Consider the following 19,198-nt stretch of genomic DNA (forward strand, 5'->3'; position numbering starts at 1 on the left):
CACCACTGTCTCAGGACCCCGAGCGCCCTACGCACCACTGTCTCAGGGCCCAGAGCGCCCTATCCACCACTGTCTCAGGGCCCAGAGCGCCCTATCCACCAATGTCTCAGGACCCTTAGCACACTATCCCCCACTGTCTAAGGACCCTTAGCACACTATCCCCCACTGTCTAAGGACCCTTAGCACACTATGCACCACTAAGGACCCAGAGCCAAGAGGATTTCCAGAGGATTTCCTTGGCTTTTACATCCTTAAAGTGGGAAGTTTTTGCTTTATTCTATTAGTAAAAATCAGGAAAAGGAAGGACTTCTGCTTTTTCTTTTCTTTTTTTCCCCCGAGACAGTCTCACTCTGTTGTTACCTAGGCTGCAGTGCAGTGGCACGATCTCGGCTCACTTCAGTCTATGCCTCCCTAGTTCAAGTGACTCTCCTGCCTCAGCCTCCCAAGTGGGATTACAGGCATACACTGCTATGCCCAGCTCATTTTTCTATTTTTAGTAGAGAGAAAAATTTAAAAATTTTTTAGGGTTTCACATGTTGGCCAGGCTGGTCTCAAACTCCTGACCTTAGGTGATCCTCCTGCCTCGGCCTCCCAAAGTGCTGGGATTATAGGCCCACACCACTGCGCCCAGCCAGGACTTCCACTTCTTAAATCGTGACGTGAGAACCTGAAGGGTTCAGCGTTCACAGCATCGGGTGAGCCTCAGTGCAGACACCATGAGGCAGAACTGAGAACACAGAGAATGCAAATTCACTCCTTCAGAGTTAAACCTGTGGTGGGAGGAGACGGAGACCGAGTGTTCTGAGACAGGAATAATGCAGGGGAGGGTGGGACGGAGTCAGCATGCAGGCATGTAAACTGGGTGGTGGGTAAGCAGAAGTGGTCAGAGCTTGCTAGGATGTGCGGGGCTGGCCGGCCACAGGCTCTGTGCTCTGAGCCCAAGGACTGGCAAGAGAAGCGGACCCGAGTCTGGCAAATCCGGCTTCCTCTGTGATGCTGCTCTATGTCCTATGTCCTTTTCTGCCTTAGTGAAAAGGATGGACAGAAATCACCCTCTCCAGGATCCCATGTGGGCCCATAATGGCCTCAGGCCTGTCTGAGCCTGAGGCAGAGCTGACACTCAGGCGGTGGCTGGGCCCAGCTTTGCCCTCTGTGCTCTTGCCATCACACACAGCCTCCTGCTCCTCCAAGGGTGAGTGCTGGGCTCTGTTCTGAATAGAACCCATCCCAGACCTGCTCACAAAGCCACAGCACGAGGTGGGACACACCAAAGCCCGGGCACCCGCCTCCCAGCTTCTCGCCTAAGGTCACCTCTCGAATACCTGTCTTGACACAGCTCACAACCCCTCACCTGCAGCACTGACAAAGCTACCTTCAGGGAGGGTTCTCAGACCAGACAGGAGTCTGTAAGTAACTGATGCAGACTGGGGGGTTTCCGCTGAGACTTGCTGGAGGGCTCACATGCGTAGTTCTCAACTGCAGCCTCTATGCCCGTGGCCGCCACCTCCAGCTTCTCCGCCTCCACACAGCTCGCAGGGTCTGAGCGGGGCTGCAAATGCGGGCTCCTAACAGGATCCAGGTGCTCAGGTGACTCTGCCGGTTGGAGGACATGCTTTGAGAACCACCAAATGGAGCTCTGGTGGCTGAGAGGCTGTCTGTGCTGAGAGGTGGCATGCACGGAGCACAGCAAGACCGTATGACCGAGCCATGGGGCTGGGGATGATGCTGCTCTCTGGCGGCCCTAGACACCTTTGGATCAGAACACACTCAATGATGCAGACACCTGCTGCTTCTTCCTGAGGCAGCCCGGCAGTTCTAGGATTACGTGGCCAGCAGTGGTGAGAGACTGCCTCCCGGAGGGGGCCCTGAGGGGAGCCCCTTCTCTGGCGTGCCTGAGACTGTGCAAGGGACAAGAATAAGCCGTCAGGTCAGCACGGCCCCAGGACTGGGCTGGGCTCCATTTCCACCTTCCATGTATATGGCATGGAGATCACGATTCTTTCGGAAAAATCTAAAAATACATTGTTTTTAATAACACAAAACTTTACCTGGGGAAATGGGAGTTTATGGAAGAAAACTGAGCAGAAGCCATTTTGGCCTTTACCAGGAGAAGGGCATGTCAGACGTGTGCACCTGAGTGCTGGCACTCTGGCATCACTCCCTCCCTAAGGAATCCAGCTTCTAATAGCAGCTGCAAACAGGGGTGCGTTTTCCCAGACATTCTATTTCAAGCTACTGTTTAAGCTACGAAAGCTCAACTAGGTCTGAGAGCTCCCTACTCCCTGTAATACGTTTCAAATTTGTCTGCCTCCATGAGAAAACTGCCTGGCTTTACTGTGAGTAGTTGGGGGGGAAAAAAAAAAACAACAAAAAAAACTCAAACCCAGGATAGGCTGGATGTGGGAGTTCATGCCTGTAATCCCAGCACATTGGGAGGCCAAGGCTGAAGGATCGCTTGAGCTCGGAAGTTTGAAGAAACTGCCTGGGCAACATGGTAAGACCTCGTCTCTACAAAAAATACAAAAATTAGCTGGGTGTGGTGGTATGTTCCTGTGGCCCCAGCTACTAGGGAGGTTGAAGTAGGAGGATTGCTTGAGCCTGGGGTTGGGGCAGAAGTTACAGTGAGCTGAGCTCATGCCACTGCACTCCAGCCTGTGTGACAGAGCCAAACCATGTTTCAAAACAAACAAAAAACCAAAAACTCACAACGGAACCCAGAACACAGCAACCTAACTGGAAAAACCCAGAGTCAAATCCATGCATCCCTCATAGCACATGTGTGAACACAGCTTGCATCTACAATATCAGAAAGAACCACCGAAGTCACGTCTCTCTTCTCCTCAGCTAAGAGAACAGCTCACAGCAGCTGAGAACACATGTCAGTGGCGGGGCTGCCTGCAAGTCAGGACACCCGGCCCCCACGAGCCGACACAACCTGCCGGCTCCCCGGGCCTTTCTCGTGCTACCCTGCCTGGACTGCCTGCCCTCCGAGTCCACTGATGCAGGGCTCCACCACGGCCAGCAGGCTGGTGTGTACAACTGCTCAGAATCCCCTCTTCAATAAGCATCTCTGAGACCTGATTCTTCCCTCCACTGCTTATTAACCTTCGTCAGACCAGGCACACAGACCAACAGGAGTGACAGGTGCCATCAACACCAGAGCCAGGATCTCCTTTCCCCACATGCCGCCTTCTGCATCCCACCCAGGCCGCCACTATCACTCTTGTCCTAGAACCTGTCGGCAGGAGGCTGGGATCCTCTGGGAGTGCAGGCCAGGTTCATTCAGCAGTCTGTTCACACAGCCACTCCAGAACTCCAGCGTCAGACTCCCAAGGGCACAACCCAAACATCTTTTTCCTACAGCACAGCCCAGGTACAGAAGCCAAGCAACCCTTTCAGAGACCCTCACTCACATCACCCATGTGAACATGAGACACGGTTGATGCCTCCAAGCGCTCAGGCTGAAACTGCACCATACACAACCTTTTTGGGAGACAGTTCCAGCTGTCCGTGGGGAATTCTTCAATGCATAAAAGCAGCGCTCAGTTGAGGCATGGAATGTGCTGAAGCTGAAGCTTTGCAGCAGCAGCAGGAGCTCAAGGGGACCGGGTGAGGCCTGGGCTGTGTGCAGAGCATTCTGCACCCTTGCAGAGCTGGGCTGCTCCCCATGAATGCTGAGTCCCAGGACTCAACCCCATGAGATGAGGAAGATGAAGCCAGGGCGGCAACATGAAGCTGTCCCAACACTCCAAGCACTTAGCCACAGAAGAGCAGGAACCATCAGGAAGAGTGATCCGCCCTGGTGCTTTTCTGCCTCATGGCTGAAGGCCGCACGTTTGCACTGACCACCCATCTCCTCAGGAGCTCAGTAGGACATACCCATCCCAAGCGCCAAACCCAGACCCATCAAAAGCTTCACAGACATGTGCGTCCCCATGAGTGAGCTCGGGAGTGTGGTGCTGACCAAGCACCAGCTTCAACTCATCCGTCGCTGACGGCTGCATGCCATGGTAGCCCCTCGCCCTGCACATGGCACGAGGGGCTCAGGACAGAGCAAGTGGGAGCAGACACTGCCCAGACATCAAGGGTATCAGAGCCACTGTTGTTTAGCACCTCCAGATGTCCGTGTTCACAAAATGCTTCACAATTAAGCAAAAATTAGTGAACTGAATTGCCCATGTTGTTGCTAAGAGGAAGGCCATCTTGCTGGTTATGTTCACATGTGGAATGCCTGCTGAGCTCACACCACACCCAACACAGAACATGACCAGAGAGCCGAGCCCCAACAAACCAGCACAGGAAGCAGCGAGCGGCCTCACAGGTAGTGACCTGGGGACCAGAAGGCAGCTCAGAGCAACTGGCAATCGGGAACCGAGAACCACAGTGAGCAGACCCGCCCACCAGGGACCACAGAAGGTCAGACAGGTCACTGATGAACGGCCTGCCACACAGGCCAAGCAGAGAGGAAGAGCAAGGAAGCACGAGGATCAAATGATGACAACAGGCTGGCAGGAGCTGACCCGTGTCCTCCACAGCAAGGCCCTGCCTCACCAACCACTCCTGTGCCTGCTGCTGAGACAGCAAGCTGCCTCATGATAGATACTGACCTGTGGACGGTCACAAAGATAACATATGGCAAAGCCTGAACTTGAACCTGCATCTGTCCAAGTTCACGTTCGCCAGGCACCCCCAAAACTCAGCATCTCCCCCAACACTGCAGGACAGGAAGTGCATACCCCAGAACCCACCATCACCTGCCACTACTGCAGGACGCGAAGTTTGCACCCCAGGAAACTACTTCACCCAGCACACGGCAGGACAGGAAGTTTGCTGCCCAGGAATCAGCATGAACAGCACATTAATAAAATGCAGTGGTTTCAATTTACATCATTTTCCTATTCACATACACAATAAACCAAAATTGGAAGTGACATTCCCCAGCAGTGCTTGCAGTTAGGATATCTAAATGTCTGACAGGTCTAATGGAAGCCAGGACAGAATCCCGTATTCCTGGGTGTAAAAACAAGCAGCCACATTAAGGTTCAGGGCAATTTCTGTACATAAAACTATTACTTAATGCCAGACTTTGCTCCCCAAATAACAAATACAAAAAGAGCAAAGCCACTTTTGGAAAGATATTCCTCACCACCCTCTCCACTCCTGGCACAGACAGAGGCACAATGAAAGGGCAGGAGGGCAGAGAACAGGCTAGCCACAAGCAGGGAGCGCCGTGAGTGGGGAGTACCCTGTTCCGGCCTTATCCCCATCTGGGTGTGGTAGGCACGCAGGGGCGGGAGGGGGCAGCCTTACCTTTTTCCCAGTCTGCTTCTCCACCATGTCGCTGCTGAGGGAAAGGTCTTCCTGCTGTGGTGCTTTAGGGCACCCACCCTTGGGCATCGTCCTGCTCCTCACCTGATCTTCATTTACACGGCTGGCGCTTCATCATCAACCGTCTGCTTCAAAAGAGAGAACACAACATTCATTGAACCCAGAGGCAGCATAAAACTCATCTACTCTCACATTGCACTCAACAAACTCAGTAACTCGTCAAAGCAGGCAACTGTTCTGATCAGGGTAGGGGCTGGGCCTAGGAAGGGGCATCTCAGGATGTGCCTCCCCAGGTCACCAGCAACGGGAATGGCAGCTTTGAGCAGGAAGGAGAACAGAGAGGGGTCAGGCACTTCACGGCGGCAGAAAGGTACAACTGGCCTGGGGTGTGGCTGTCAGCAGCACCTGGGTCCTGGGTCCCACCTGCTACAGACTGCACTCAAAATGGTCAGGCGCCGCAAGGCAGTCCCTTTCCTGCAGGCAGCGCAGGCAAGGTCACAACAGGCAATGCAGTACACAGCCCTCAGGTCTGCAGGTCAGGTCCACAGCCTCAGCCTCACATCCCATTCGCCACCTGAGAAGCAACTCCTTTCCCCACCAGGCCTGTGCCCTTTGCACACCCAGCTCCCTAACTTGGTGGGCAAGGGGTGCCTTTGAGGGAGTCCCGGCAGCTTCAAGGTCCCAACCCCACGCCCACGAAACCAGATGTCCCCTGGGCCTCCGGCTCCAGCTCCGAGGTTTCCCAAGAAATCTGAGGACACACACTGTGCTGGCCATGTTTTATTTTCTGTATTTAAGGAAATTTTGGCATCTTAAAAAGTTTCAGGCCACGGAGAGACTGCCCCTCTCAGGGGTAGCAAATTCTTAGATAGCCAAGGGCTCCTATGCAACCCAACCACCTTCTTACCTAACTCCCACACACGAGCCAATCCCTGCCTGAAACCAATGCAGAGCCAGGTAACGGATATGAGAAGCATCCCTACAGCACAAAGCCTGCAAGAACTTTCCAGAGTAGCCACTTCTGAACTATTTGCTCTGCTCCATCACACTCTTCCTGCAGAAAACTCAACAGGCAACGGCAGAGGCCTTCCCTGTGCCCCTGCTCCCGACTCCTGGCCGCTCTGGTGGGAAGCGGCCCCTGTAAGACACGCAGTGTGAGCACACTCATTCCTTCCAAGCCTCGTCCTGGTCTCCTCACCATGCCACGCTCAGCATGGACATTCCTGGAGCACGGCCTCCTCCCGGCCTGTGGCCCTTCTAGGTTTCTTCACCACCACAGCCAGGCCTTCCAGCTGCACCTACAAGAGGAATGAGGGGCACACCTACACCCCCCTGCCCAAAGCCACTGTTCCCCATTGAGGTCATCACCACGTCATCCGTTAAAAACATTTCACAGGAACCGAATTGTGCAGAGGCCTCTGCTCTGTCACCACAGCAGCCCCACTGTGCATGACCATCCGGGAAGCAGCTTCTGTCCTTGGCCCCCCGTATTTACCCATCATGCTCATACACCAAGTGTGGCTTTTGAAGCACAATGTGCAGGTACTCCTGTGAGTGGCAGTTCCACTCGAAGCCTCTCCCACCTCCACCCTGTCAGCTCAAGGATACGCTATGTGCCACCTGCTGCTGGATGCAGGCTTGGGTGAGACCACCAGATGCTTCTCTTCCAACATCATCTCAAGACCTGCTTTGTCTTTCCAAAATAAATGACAACATCCCACAAAGTACTGTCTTGGTATTTGACTGGCACAAGAACAGACCCAAAGTTACTCTGGAGAGAAGGACAGGTCTGGTCCACGTATTCACTGCCTGAGGCTTCCACCCATGGTGCAGGTGCGCCAGGTGTTTCTGACAAAATCCCTGACGGCTGAGGCCAAAGACATTTTCTCTATCTGAACCTATGAATTTTACATTCTATTCCAGTTTTCCACCACAAAACTGGAATGTCTCAGCGTGGAGAAATGTCATCTCAACGCCTGACTCAAGGAAGGCTGTTCAAACTCATAGCTATCTAGAAACTCAGTGGCAACATCTAAGTAGAAGTTAAGGATTATCAGGAAGTAAAATTTTACAAAACTCAGACTGCCTGCTGTCAGGATGGAAAAATGGAGCCTTCACCACGGTACAGTCCACTGTCCTGAACTCGGATGTGAGTCTGTGGCCCATGGACACACCCAGAACAGCTCTGGCGTGGTCAGGGCGCAGACCCCACGGCCTACTAACAGTGCCTGGGCCCGACGGTGCAAGGGCTTATCACTTCACTCCTGAAACACCTGGTTCTCTCAGTGTCCCTAGCTTGGGACTGTGCCCAGGCACCTTCCCCAATGGACCAGGGATCTGGAAGTGCACTCAGGAGGTGGAGAAAGTGGGCCACGCCCGCCAGGCGGACACTTCCCACGGCCTGTATCACACTGAACGCTCCGTTGGCTTGGGAGTGTTGCCCCAGGCACACTCTGTTTTCTGGAAAGAGATGTTTCTCCAGCCACCTGCATGACGATATGGCTATGACCATCCAGGTCACTGCCCTTCCAGGACCCTCCTGTCTGCCTGGCCTTTGCTACAACACATTACCGATGGCGGCGATCTGCTCCAGGCCCTGCAGCCCCAGCCCCAGCCTCTCCATGAACCACCATTCTCATTACAGTCATCGGGATGGGTGACAGAGCTGAGATGTGCTGCTGAAGCATCTGGGTCAACGTGGACGCCGCTGGTTTGGATGCAGCTGCCATCTAGCCCATCCTATGCCTCCCAGGACCTGTCTGCAGGCACCAGGAGTAGGGCTGGCCAGCCTTACCCCTTGTCATGACATGGCTGAGCCAGCTGAGGCCCAAGGCACCGTCACTCAGCCATGTCAGTGGCTTCTCCCAGCAGTTACACGGCATTCAGGAGCCAAGCCCACGGGTTCGGCTTACTCACGGGCGTTGTCCGAGAGTGGGGGCTGCCATGACGCCTCCACATCTCCCTGGCAGAGGTGTCACATAGGGCAGTCTTTGAACATATGGGAGTCCTCGCTTTAGACAGTTCCAAGGCTCCCTGGGCCTAGCCCCTGTGCCTTCTCATCACGATGCTCTACAGCCAACCACACAGCAAGGGCCACTGGGCCTCACCCCCAAGACAGTGTCTCTTCCCTGGAAGGTGACTTGGCTGTCCCTGCCTAGACTCCTTTTAAGAGCGGCCTATATCTCCCTCATTTCCAAGTTATCAGGCAAAGTCTATTTTAAACTTGTGACCCTTTGGTCAGGAGGAGAAGAAATGCGCCTCGGGACACTGGGGCTGACTCATGCCCCATGCAGAGCGGAGAGCACGGCTCACGGGAAGGGAAGCGCAGAGCTGCGGCTGAAAGGGCCAGACAGCACCATGGCCCTGACCAGCCCCATGCCACACATTCCCTGTTCCTTCACCTCCAGATGGACGGCAACTGTCCCAGCTCCACAGGCTGTCAGGGTCACCGAGAGTCCAGGGTGGCCGGAGTCCCCCACATGAGCCAGCGGCACACTCCCTGACGCAGAATCCACAGCATCAATGCTGTGGGTTCAGGAACTTGCCCATTACCTGGCAGCCTCGCAGCTGCCAAAACAAGACACAGCTCAACCCAGTGGAGTGGACAATATCTGTGGACAGCTCTGGGATCCAGGGCCAGCTGATGCTGGGCACAGCCGTCCTTGTCCTGTGCCTCTCCATACTGCAAGGGGCCCTGCAACCCACCGGGGCTCCACCTCCCCTACAACCAGGCTCAAGAGACATGACAGGAACAAGGACACTCTGATCCCTCCTGAAGGTGGCATTGAGAGCACTCAGGTGTGAGAGGTGCTGTCAAGACCGGCCCAGGGAAACCACAGGGGAGGCTTCCCAGCATCCTCCACACGCCAGCAAGCACAGAGCCTTCGCCTAAACCATCCCAGACAGCGCGCCCTCCCCATCCGCACACACAGGAGCCCAACTGCAATTCCCTCTGCTCCGCAGAAGACTCAGCAAACACCAAAGAGCCTACCTCCAGGACCAAGCCTGACACAGAAGGGGTTACACTGACTGCCATAAGATGAGTCTGGCAAAAACTCCAGGAATTCCAGCCTGATCTGGTCTCTTCAGCTGAGGAGTGAAGAGCAGGAGGCACTGGTGGGGAATCTGGAGCTACCTCTCCTGGGCATCTAGGACCAGAGCTAGTCTAGGATCCTGAAACACCTGTGGGGTGGCGTGGGGTGGGGGCTGCCCACAGCACTTCTTGCCAGAGGCCTTGGCATCACCAGGGAGCCTGTGGAACACAGAGACTCACGGGTCCCTGAGACCTTCTGATTCCAACCCTGCACTTTCACACCGTTCTGCTCCGCACACTAACATCTAAGAAGGACCACACGAGAAAAAACCTGTAGTGACGCAATTCCTAAAACTCACAGGAAAAAGAAAAACTTCAGGGCTGAAATCCACCTTGAATAAAAGGATAGAATCTAAGTACAGCGGACTCTTGAACAACCTGGGCTAGAGTCTGCATGCACCATGTGGGTTCACTTATACGCAGATTTTCTTCTGCCGCTGCCATTCCTAAGATGGGGAGACCCATCTCTCCTCTTCCTCTTCAGCCTCCACGATGTGAAAACAAGGATGAAAGCCTTTTATTGAGATCGCTGCCGTGCGAGGCCTAGGTCTGTTTTCTCCTCATGATCAACTTAGTAGTTTTGCTTTTCTAGCTTGCCTTACCCTAACGGTGAGAGTACAACACGCATAACATACAAAATGTCTGTGACTGGCTTTATGTGATCGGGAGGCTCTGGTCAACAGGAGGCTGTTACTTAAGCTTAGGGAAGTTAAATGTTATATACAAATTTTCAACTGCACAGGAGATTGGTGCCTTCAACTCCTGTGTCGTTCAAGGGCTTGCTGTAATTTGTATTAAAACATCAAGCCCCTTCCACCTGCGTGACTCTCTCTGCCTCAACAGACAACGTTACTCTCCACACGTCAAATTCAGATTTGTCTTACACAGTGCTTTGATAGAACAGGGCTTTTAAACATGTCCTGGGCAAATGCTCCTCTCCTTGCATAAGTTAACAACTCCACCGACCACTATACCACTAGTTTGTTTAACTACCGTTTAAATATTGAATGGTGCCCAAAGTCCCTGAGAAGGGATGTGTTTCAGCCCCCTCCCCCTCACACAGGCGCTTGGTCTCAGAGGCCCAGGAGGCGGGAAGCGCCCTCACGCAGAGAAGTCAGAAGTGGGGTGGAAAAAGGGGTGGGAGAAAGCTGTCCAAGAACTGTTCAATCCCAGCTCCAAATCTAAAGACAGGAGCACACTCATGATTGAGAGGATCAAACGTCAAAGGGCTATTTACCTTGTGGGGACACTGGGGAGGGTAGGGAAGGGGAGTGAGGAGAGGCTGGAAGGAGCAGTCCTGCATGGCTCCAGGCTTGCGCCTCCTTAGCCCTGGGCACAGCCCGGCATGGTGAGGAGGCCAGGTCTGCCTGTAGCACACAAGGCCATGCTCCAAACACCTTATCTTTCTTTGAGGGGTTCATTTTGTTTGTCTGAGACAGGATCTCATTTTTCGCCCAGGCTGGAATGCAGCGGTGTGATCACGGCTCACTGCAGCTGCTGCCTCCTGGGTTCAAGCCATCCTCTCACTTGAGCCTCCCGAGTAGCTGCGAGTACAGGAGTGGTGGTGCACGCCTGTAATCCCAGTTACTCGGGAGGCTAAGGGAGGAGAACCGCTTGAACCCGGGAGGTGGAGGTTGCAGTGAGCCGAGATCACACCACTGCGTGATCAGCCTGGCAACACAGCGAGACTCTGTCTTAACGGGAAAAAAAAAAAAAAAAAAAAAAAAAGGAGGCCTGTCTGCCCTTCCACTATGTTGCATGAGAAAATGCCAGGAACCAAATCTGCCAGGACCTTGATCTCAGGCGTGTCACCCTCCAGAACCATGAGACACAGATTTCTGCTTATTTATAAGACACACAGGATCTGTGGTTTTCTTGTTACAGTGGCAGGGACTGCCCCCACCTCCCCACCCTCTGTTCCAAGGCACATAGGCTCTCTGCTGCAGCCCCGTTCTCCACATGCGGCCCCTATTCCACTTCCATTTTCTGTTACCACAGGGTGGGAAGCGCCAGGGCATTCTGCATCTCTGACCTCTGCTTTGGTCACACACACGCATGCTCAGCCACCAGGCTGCATGAAACATACAGAAGCCCCCTTGCTCGAGAAACATGAACTATCCAACACAAACACGGACACAGGAGTTACGTGGGCACCTTACAGAGGAGGGGAGCCAGGAGGGCGGCAAGTGGGTGCAAAGTTCTCAACTACATCAGTCATTAAGAGAATCCAAAGTAAAACCAACGTAAATGCGATGATTACTGTGGAGTGTCAACTTCACTGGATTGAAGGATGTGAAGTATTGTACCTGGGAGTGTCATGAGGGTGTTGCCAAAGGAGATTAACATTTCAGTCAGTGGACTGGGAGAGGGCACAGCCACCCTCAGTCTGCCTGGGCACCGCCTAATCAGTGACCAGCGCAGCTACAATAAAGCAGGCAGAGGAGCGTGGAAGGACGGGACTGGCTGAGTCTTCCGGCTTTCTCCCCTGCTGGGTGCTTCCTGCCCTCAAACATCAGATGCCAAGTTCTTCAGCTTTGGGACTCTTGGGCCGACACCAGTGGTTTGCCGGGGCACTCGGGACTTTGGCCACAGACTGAGGGCTGCACTGTCGGCGTCCCTACTGTTGAGGTTTTGGGGCTCGGACCGGCTTCCTGGCTCCTCAGCTTGCAGAGGGCCTATTGTGGGACTTCACCTTGTGATCATGTGAGCCAATACTCCCAATAAACTGCCCTCCACATATGCATTGATCCATTAGTCGTGTCCCTCTAGAGAACCCTAATACACACAAGTATTGGTGATGAGGTAGAAAAAACGGAAACCGACCCATTCTCATCAGGGCAACCTCACGAACCTGGCGCTCCCTACTCAAATTGGACACAGGCATGCCCCAGCAGTGCCACTGGGGACATACACATTCAAAAGAAAGGCAGGCACACACACATCTGAGACAAGCATGAAATGCTTCACAGCAGTAGGGTTTGCAGCACGCCACTGGATGTAAGGATGGAACACTACACAGCAGGGAAAGCACACACGTCACAGCATGAAGCAACCCCACAGATAATGTTGAGGAACCCTGTCTCTACAAAAATTTAACAACTAGCCAGGCACTGTGGTGCATGCCGTCCAGCCTCAGCTACCCAGGAAGCTGAGGCAGGAGGATCACCTGGAGGGCCCAGGAGGTCGAGGCTGCAGTGAGCCAAGAGCAGCTGGCTCTGACTGCACTCCAACCTGGCTGTTACAGTCAGACCCAGACCCTGTACCTCCCTCCTCTCTCTCTCACACACACATAATAATAATAATATTGGGGACAAAAACACACGGCATATTCACATAAATTCCCGAAAATAGCAAACTACAGTACTTAGGGACGCGTACTTAGTTGACATCACGAAAGTGTGGATAACGGCTGCCTGGGCGGACTGGGAACTGGAAGTGAGGGTGAAACCGAGGGTGTTCTAAGTCAAGGTTGCAGAGGCGTCTGCTTTGCCGTCTGCTGAGTCGTACATTTGTACCGTGTGGACGTGCCAGTGCTGTGCTGCCTTTCAGCTGAAGTATGGTTTTAGGGAGACAGAGGTAAAGGCCACACTATGCCCTGGCTGCAGAACCTGTCTTCTCAGGGGGTCCTGGCCCTGAGGAAGAAGGACTGCATTGCCCTGCTAGGCCCTGCTGGGAACCACAGGGGCAAGGGCATGACGAGGGAGCAACCTGAGGCTTCCCAGCCCATCGGGAAGGCCTGGTCACGCCCAGCACACACTATGCGGTAGGACAGGGAGCTAGCCAGGAGCCTGACAAGGGGACACACAGCTCTCTGAAGCTGGAGAGGAAGAAGAGCAAGGAAAACGCTTCTCTTACACAGAAGGCATCAAGATATAAACTAAACATGATGAAGACAAAGAAATGTAGGCGTGTGTGTTAAAGGTACAACTGCATAGCTAAAAATAATCACAGCCATAAGGCACAGACGGCAGATGGAGGGTGAGTCAGCAGATATCCTCCCAGGCTTGCAAGAGTGGAAATAAACACACGGAAGTGACCAGCAGAGAGAAACACGCAGGGAAGAGGAAGGTTAGAAAGGTCATGAGTGTCATGCACCGCTGCTGGTAACTCAGAGAAGGATGGCCCGCAGAATGGGTGCAGCCACCCTGCAGCACGAGGTGCACACCACTCAACACAACCTGCCACCCATTGCTTATAGGGCCAGGCATGGTGGCTCACCCCTGTGGTCCCAGCGACTCAGGAGGCCAAGGCAAGGGGGTCATTTGGGTCCACGAGTTCAAGACCCAGGCAATGTAGGGAGGTATCATCTTTACAAACACATCAGAAAATCAGCCAGCTGAGGTTTTGTGCATCTGTAATCCCAGCTACTCGGGAGCCTGAGGCAGGAAGACCACTTGAGCCCAGAAGATCAAGGCTTCAGTGAGGTGAGATCACACCACTGCACTCCAGGCTGGGTGACAGAGCAAGACCCTGTGTGAAAAAAACCCAAACCCCAAACCAAAACAACACAACCAGGACACAAAAGTGTGCCTGGACGAGAGCAGTGCACTGCAGCGCCTCCTAAGAAAGGGGCTGAACACCAAGCTCCCCGCCAGGGGCTGATGGTGGCATCCAGGCACATCCGCACATGGAGCTGACAGGATAAATGAGGATCTACAGATACACGACCATGTGGGGAAGCAGAAGAAAGCAGAGAAATCTGTACAGGTTTAGAAATTCGTAGGTACACCTACGCTTCTGGTAACAGGAGCGTAGAATATGTAAAATATGTAAGGCTGGCTCAACAATCAATCAATCAGTCATCATCAACCAGGCCAACGGCTAAAGAAAAAAATTCACATAATCACAACTGGTGCAGAAAATCATCTGATAAAATTCAAAACTCATGATAAAAATTCCTAGCAAAACAGGAGTGTAGAGAAACATCCTCAACACAGTAAAGGCCATCTACCAAGAGCTCGAGGCTAGCATGACCAAGAGTGACGTGCTGAGGGCTGCCACTCAACACTCAACAGAAATCTGGCCAGCACGGTGCGGACTGGGAAGTAGATGGAATGGCATATAAGGCAGAAAGGAAGAAATGGAATAAAGATGGCATAAGTGCACATGTCGAAAATCACAAGGAAGCTGTCGAAAATCCCGAGAAACTTGATTTAATAGAGTTCAGCAAGGCCACAGAATCCAAGATCAATATGCAAACCCATCCTAATTCTACACCCTAGCAATTATCATATGAAAACAATAAATAAAGACACAGTACCATTTATAGTTGCTCCAAATAAAAATAAAATGCTTAGGTTCAAATGGAACAAAACTATAAAAACCTATACAAATTTTAGGAAAAACACAAGAGAAAATCTTTAGGACCTAGGGCCAAAGTCAGACAAGGCACCAAAGCACAATCCAAAAAAGAAAAAAATCAATAAACCACCTTGACAAAATTAAATCTTTTGCTCTATGAAAGATCTAGTTTAAAGAGTGCAAAGACAAACTTCAGACAGGGAAAAATACCTGCAAATCACAAGTCAGATGGTAGACTTATATGCAGAAGAAAGAAGTATCAAACAACAAACCAACATTAATTCGAAAATAAGAGAAAAGATATAGTCATTTCCGAAGAGGTATGCACGGTGAACAAGCACATGAAAAGACACTCAACATCCTAAGCCATTAGGGAAATGAAACTTAAAACCACAGTGAGACATTACTACACAGCTATGGGAACAGCTGAAATACAAGGTAGGAATGAATGCTGGAGAGGAAGGAGCATAGCTGAACTCCCTCACTTGCTGCAGGGAGGGGGAGTGGTGCTGCTGCTCTGGAGGACAGCGAGGCAGTGCCTCACAAACCCAAGTGTACACCTGCCACCTAACAAGACGACTGCACTCCAGGGCATTTATCTGAGAAATGGAGCCTCATGCGCACACAAAGACCTACTAGTAACAGACAACAGGGAAAACCCTTCAACAGCTGTCCCAGTAATGTCCTTCTAACTGGGTTTCCTTCACACCATGGCAGCCCCTCAGCAATGAAAGGAATGGCTATGGATACGCCCAAGAGCGCTGGCGAATCTGCAGAGGACAGGACACTGCTGAGTGAGTGCAAAAAGCCCATCTCGCAGGTCACTCCCTGTGAGACTCCTGGCAGCTGGCTTCCTCCAGGACAAACAGGTGGGACCCCGTGAGGAGGCTCTAGGACCAGGTATCCAGGATACAGCTGGTGGGATCTGAACAGAGTCTGGGGTCCAGTCAACATGTCTTCCAACGTAACATTCCCGACCACTGGGGGATGCTGGGGAAGGGAACATGAGGCTCTATAATTTTTTCAACTTCCTTTGAGTCTACAATGATTTCAAAGGGGTAAAAAAACAGAAACAAGGGGTACATAGAAACTTCCATGGGTGATGAAAATATTCTATATGTCTACGTGATGGTGTTTTCCCAACGGTATGCATTTCCCAAAACTCACTGAACTGCACATTTAAAATGGGTGAATTTTATGTCATTCATAATCCAATAAAGCTGTTAAAAAATTTCCTAGTACCAAAAAAAAAAAAAAAATTAATTCTCACAGAAAGGAAGAAGAAATACAGTTAAAAAAAAATGAGGTAGAAGTTAAGCTTCCTTTCATAAACCTTGTTTTGTGTATTTGGCTTTGGAATCATGCATTTTACATCATTTAAACAATTAAATATAAAATGAGACTGGGCATGGTGAATCCCAGCACTTTGGGAGAGCGAGGAGTGGGGATCACTTGAGGTCAGGAGTTTTGAGCCGAGACCGCACCACTGCATTCTAGCCTGGGCAACAGACAGAGTGACACCTTGTCTCAAAAACAGAATGTAAAAACTTAAATCTTCACATTATAAACATTTTAATAATGTTTAAAATAATTTAAATATATCTGACATTAAATATTAACATGTAAAGGGTTTAAAACATTAAGCATAAAGATACAAAAAGCAATCTCTAAACCTCCAAAAGGGAAGAGGAAGCAATACACTTAGCTGTGTGTTGGGCAAGGGGCAGAAGAGAAAGCATCTGTCAACAGTGACCAGGAGCCAACACCACACCATAAAAGCATTCCTGACACCATGCAGCTTCTGGGTGGGAGGGCTCTGGGGACCTGGCTCAGGATATGAGTCAGGTGCTAGTGGGGCCAGTATGGTGGGAGGAGCTGCTCCCAAGGGGGCTGCTCCCCTGGTTGGGGGCCAGGACGGGGGGAGGGGGAGCCTGTTGCTGGTTCTGGCAGAATGCCTGAATTCCTTGGTGCACAGACAGGCTGTAGATGTGTGGACACGTCCATGGGGCTGCGTGAGGGTCCTCGTGACATAGCAGCTGGCTTCCCCAGGACAGTGACTGATGGGTGACAAGGAGGAAGTCAGGGCACCTCTTGTATCAGAAGTCCCATGGCTTCACTTCCACCTCATCCGGTTCCTCCTCAGTGAGTTACAATGTGCAGCCCACACTCAGCAGAGAATGACGCTCTACCTTCTGAAGGACGGCAGATCGAAGATTCTGTGGACATTCTTCAAACTTTTACACAAGTGGCTTTTGATGAAAACCTAACAATCTCACTGTACAGTTCTAGTTAGTGCTAAATGCCCTGAGGACAAAAACTAAAAATTTAAAAAATATCATAAGCAAAAAACCTTCTTTTATTTTTATTTTTTGGAGACTGAGTCTCACTCTGTTGCTCAGGCTGGAGTACAAGGGTGTGATTTTGGCTCACTGCAACCTCCACCTCCTGGGTTCAAGCGATTCTCCTGCCTCAGCCTCCCAAGTAGCTGGGATTACAGCCACGCACATCACCACGCCCAGCTAACTTCTGTATTTTAGTAGAGACAGGATTTCACCCTGTTGGCCAGGCTGGTCCTCAACTCCTGACCCCATGATCTGCCCACCTTGGCCTCCCAAAGTGTTAGGATTACAGGTGTGAGCCACTGCGCCTGGCCAAATCTTCCTATTTTCAATAATAATATTGTTGGTGGTTATGTTAGAATTATTCTAAGATTGTTAAGTATACAGTTTGCAATGATGGCCGTGCACAGTGGCTCGCACCTGTAATCCCAGCACTTTGGGAGGCTGAGTTGGGTGTATCACTTAAGGTCAGGAGTTTGAGACCAGCCTGGCCAACAAGGTGAAACCCTGTCTCTACTAAAAATACAAAAATCAGCCGGGCGTGGTAGCGTGCTCCTATAGTCCCAGCTGCTCAGGAGGCTGAGGCAGGAGAATTGGTTGAGCCTGGGAGGCAGAGGTGGAGTGTGCCACTGCACTCCAGCCTGGGCAACAGAACGAGATGCTGCCTGAAAAAAAAAAAAGTCACTGTTTTGAAAATTGTTAAGGGCAATCAAACATTTATTATTCTTACACATAAGCTGTGCCTCAACCTGACAGAGAATGGGAGGGAATGATTTCTACACACAAATATTCCAGCAACAAGAGAATGGCAGAGTCACAGCATCACCACACGCAAACCTAATTAATCAGTGGAGCCAAGCAATCAGCATCCATGCAGGGTTCCCTGACAAAAAGGGACGCAGCCAGATGCTGTGTGCCCTACTGCAAAATGATGAACCCTACGAAGCAGTCTTGCCAAAAAAAGAACAAAAAAAAACACCAATACAAGTGAACCTGAATCTCACCATGCCTCTAGATCCAAATGCCAATGCACAGGTCCCTCAGGGACGAGAGAGATGCGTGATGCCACCACGGAACGTCCCATCCAGACTGGAGGAAACTCTCAGAGCTAGGCAGGCAATGACCACAGCTTTAAGCTACGTGGAACCACTAAGCACTGGACGTTTAATACACTCTGATTTCAAAGACTTAATACCAAAACAATTCCACGAATACTTTTCATATTGATTACATGTTAAAATGACAGTATTTTGGTATATGCTAGGTTTGATGAAATACTTTTTTTTTTTTTTTTTTTGAAGAGACGGAGCCTCACTCTGCCCCCAAGACTGGAGTGCAGTGGCACTATCTAGGCTCACTGCAACCTCTGCCTCCCAAGTTCAAGCAATTCACTTGCCTCAGTCTCCTGAGTAGCTGGGACTACAGGCATATGCCACCAAGCCCGGCTAATTTTTTTTAATTTTAGTAGAGATGGGGTTTCACCACATTGGACAGGCTAGTCTCAAACACTTGACCTCAGGTGACCTGCCTGCCTTGGCGTCCCTAAGCGCTAGGATTACAGGCATGGACCACCATACCTGGCCTGATAAAATGCATTCTTAATATTAACTTCATGTGTTTCTTTTTACTCTACAATGAAGCTAATAGAAAATTTAAAAGTAGATACACAGTTCACATCATATACCCAACAGACAGAACAATTCTACGGGAAAAAAGGCCCAGATCTCTGACAAATGGAGGAAAACAATCCAAGAGAAAACAACATACGGAGAGTTTATGGATTAAAAACTTAAAAGACATGGATTAAAGACATAAAAGAATCTTAGTGTGTAGACCTTGTGTGGAAACCAGTTCAAACTCAGAACTGCTTGAAATGGTCCACTTAGGACAGAGCGTTGTGATAGCACCAGGTATGTGGTAGCACTGAGGAAGTGCAGGCACCCGAGGATTCACCACCGAAACAGAGATATTTATAGATACACAGCGAGACACAGGATCTCCTCTGTCGCCCAGGCTGGAGTGTAACAAAACAATCAAAGTCCTGGGCTCAAGGGATCTTCCTGCCTCAGCCTCCCAAAATACTGGGGCTACTGGCGTGAGCAGCCACACCTCGCCTGTGAGCTCTTTTAATTTTTAT

The 19,198-nt window shown here is 51.2% G+C and overlaps 1 protein-coding gene and 1 long non-coding RNA gene across 9 annotated transcripts in view; one reads left to right on the forward strand and one right to left on the reverse strand.

Moving 5' to 3' along the window:
* The window catches only part of ANKRD11 (ankyrin repeat domain 11), a 221,437-nt gene that overhangs the window by 44,188 nt on the left and 158,051 nt on the right, over positions 1 to 19,198 (reverse strand). For 4 of the 8 annotated variants that reach the window (XM_032284723.1, XM_032284719.1, XM_032284718.1 and 1 more), the window contains exon 3: positions 5,311 to 5,453. Coding sequence is in view for 4 of the 8 variants with exons in the window: in XM_032284719.1 (XP_032140610.1) it covers positions 5,311 to 5,397 (87 nt within the window). In the remaining 4 variants the exon portion in view is untranslated. Of the gene's footprint in view, positions 1 to 5,310; positions 5,457 to 19,198 lie in introns of all 8 variants that reach the window. The other 4 variants (XM_032284721.1, XM_032284716.1, XM_032284715.1 and 1 more) reach the window with 1 other exon arrangement.
* On the forward strand, positions 9,840 to 13,473 carry LOC116555783. The gene is made up of 3 exons (XR_004270675.1): positions 9,840 to 10,283; positions 11,109 to 11,113; positions 13,462 to 13,473. It is a non-coding gene; the product is annotated as an uncharacterized LOC116555783 (long non-coding RNA).

Source organism: Sapajus apella, unplaced genomic scaffold (assembly GCF_009761245.1).
Source record: "Sapajus apella isolate SASKATOON/1434 unplaced genomic scaffold, GSC_monkey_1.0 scaffold15, whole genome shotgun sequence".
Lineage (NCBI taxonomy): Eukaryota > Metazoa > Chordata > Mammalia > Primates > Cebidae > Sapajus > Sapajus apella.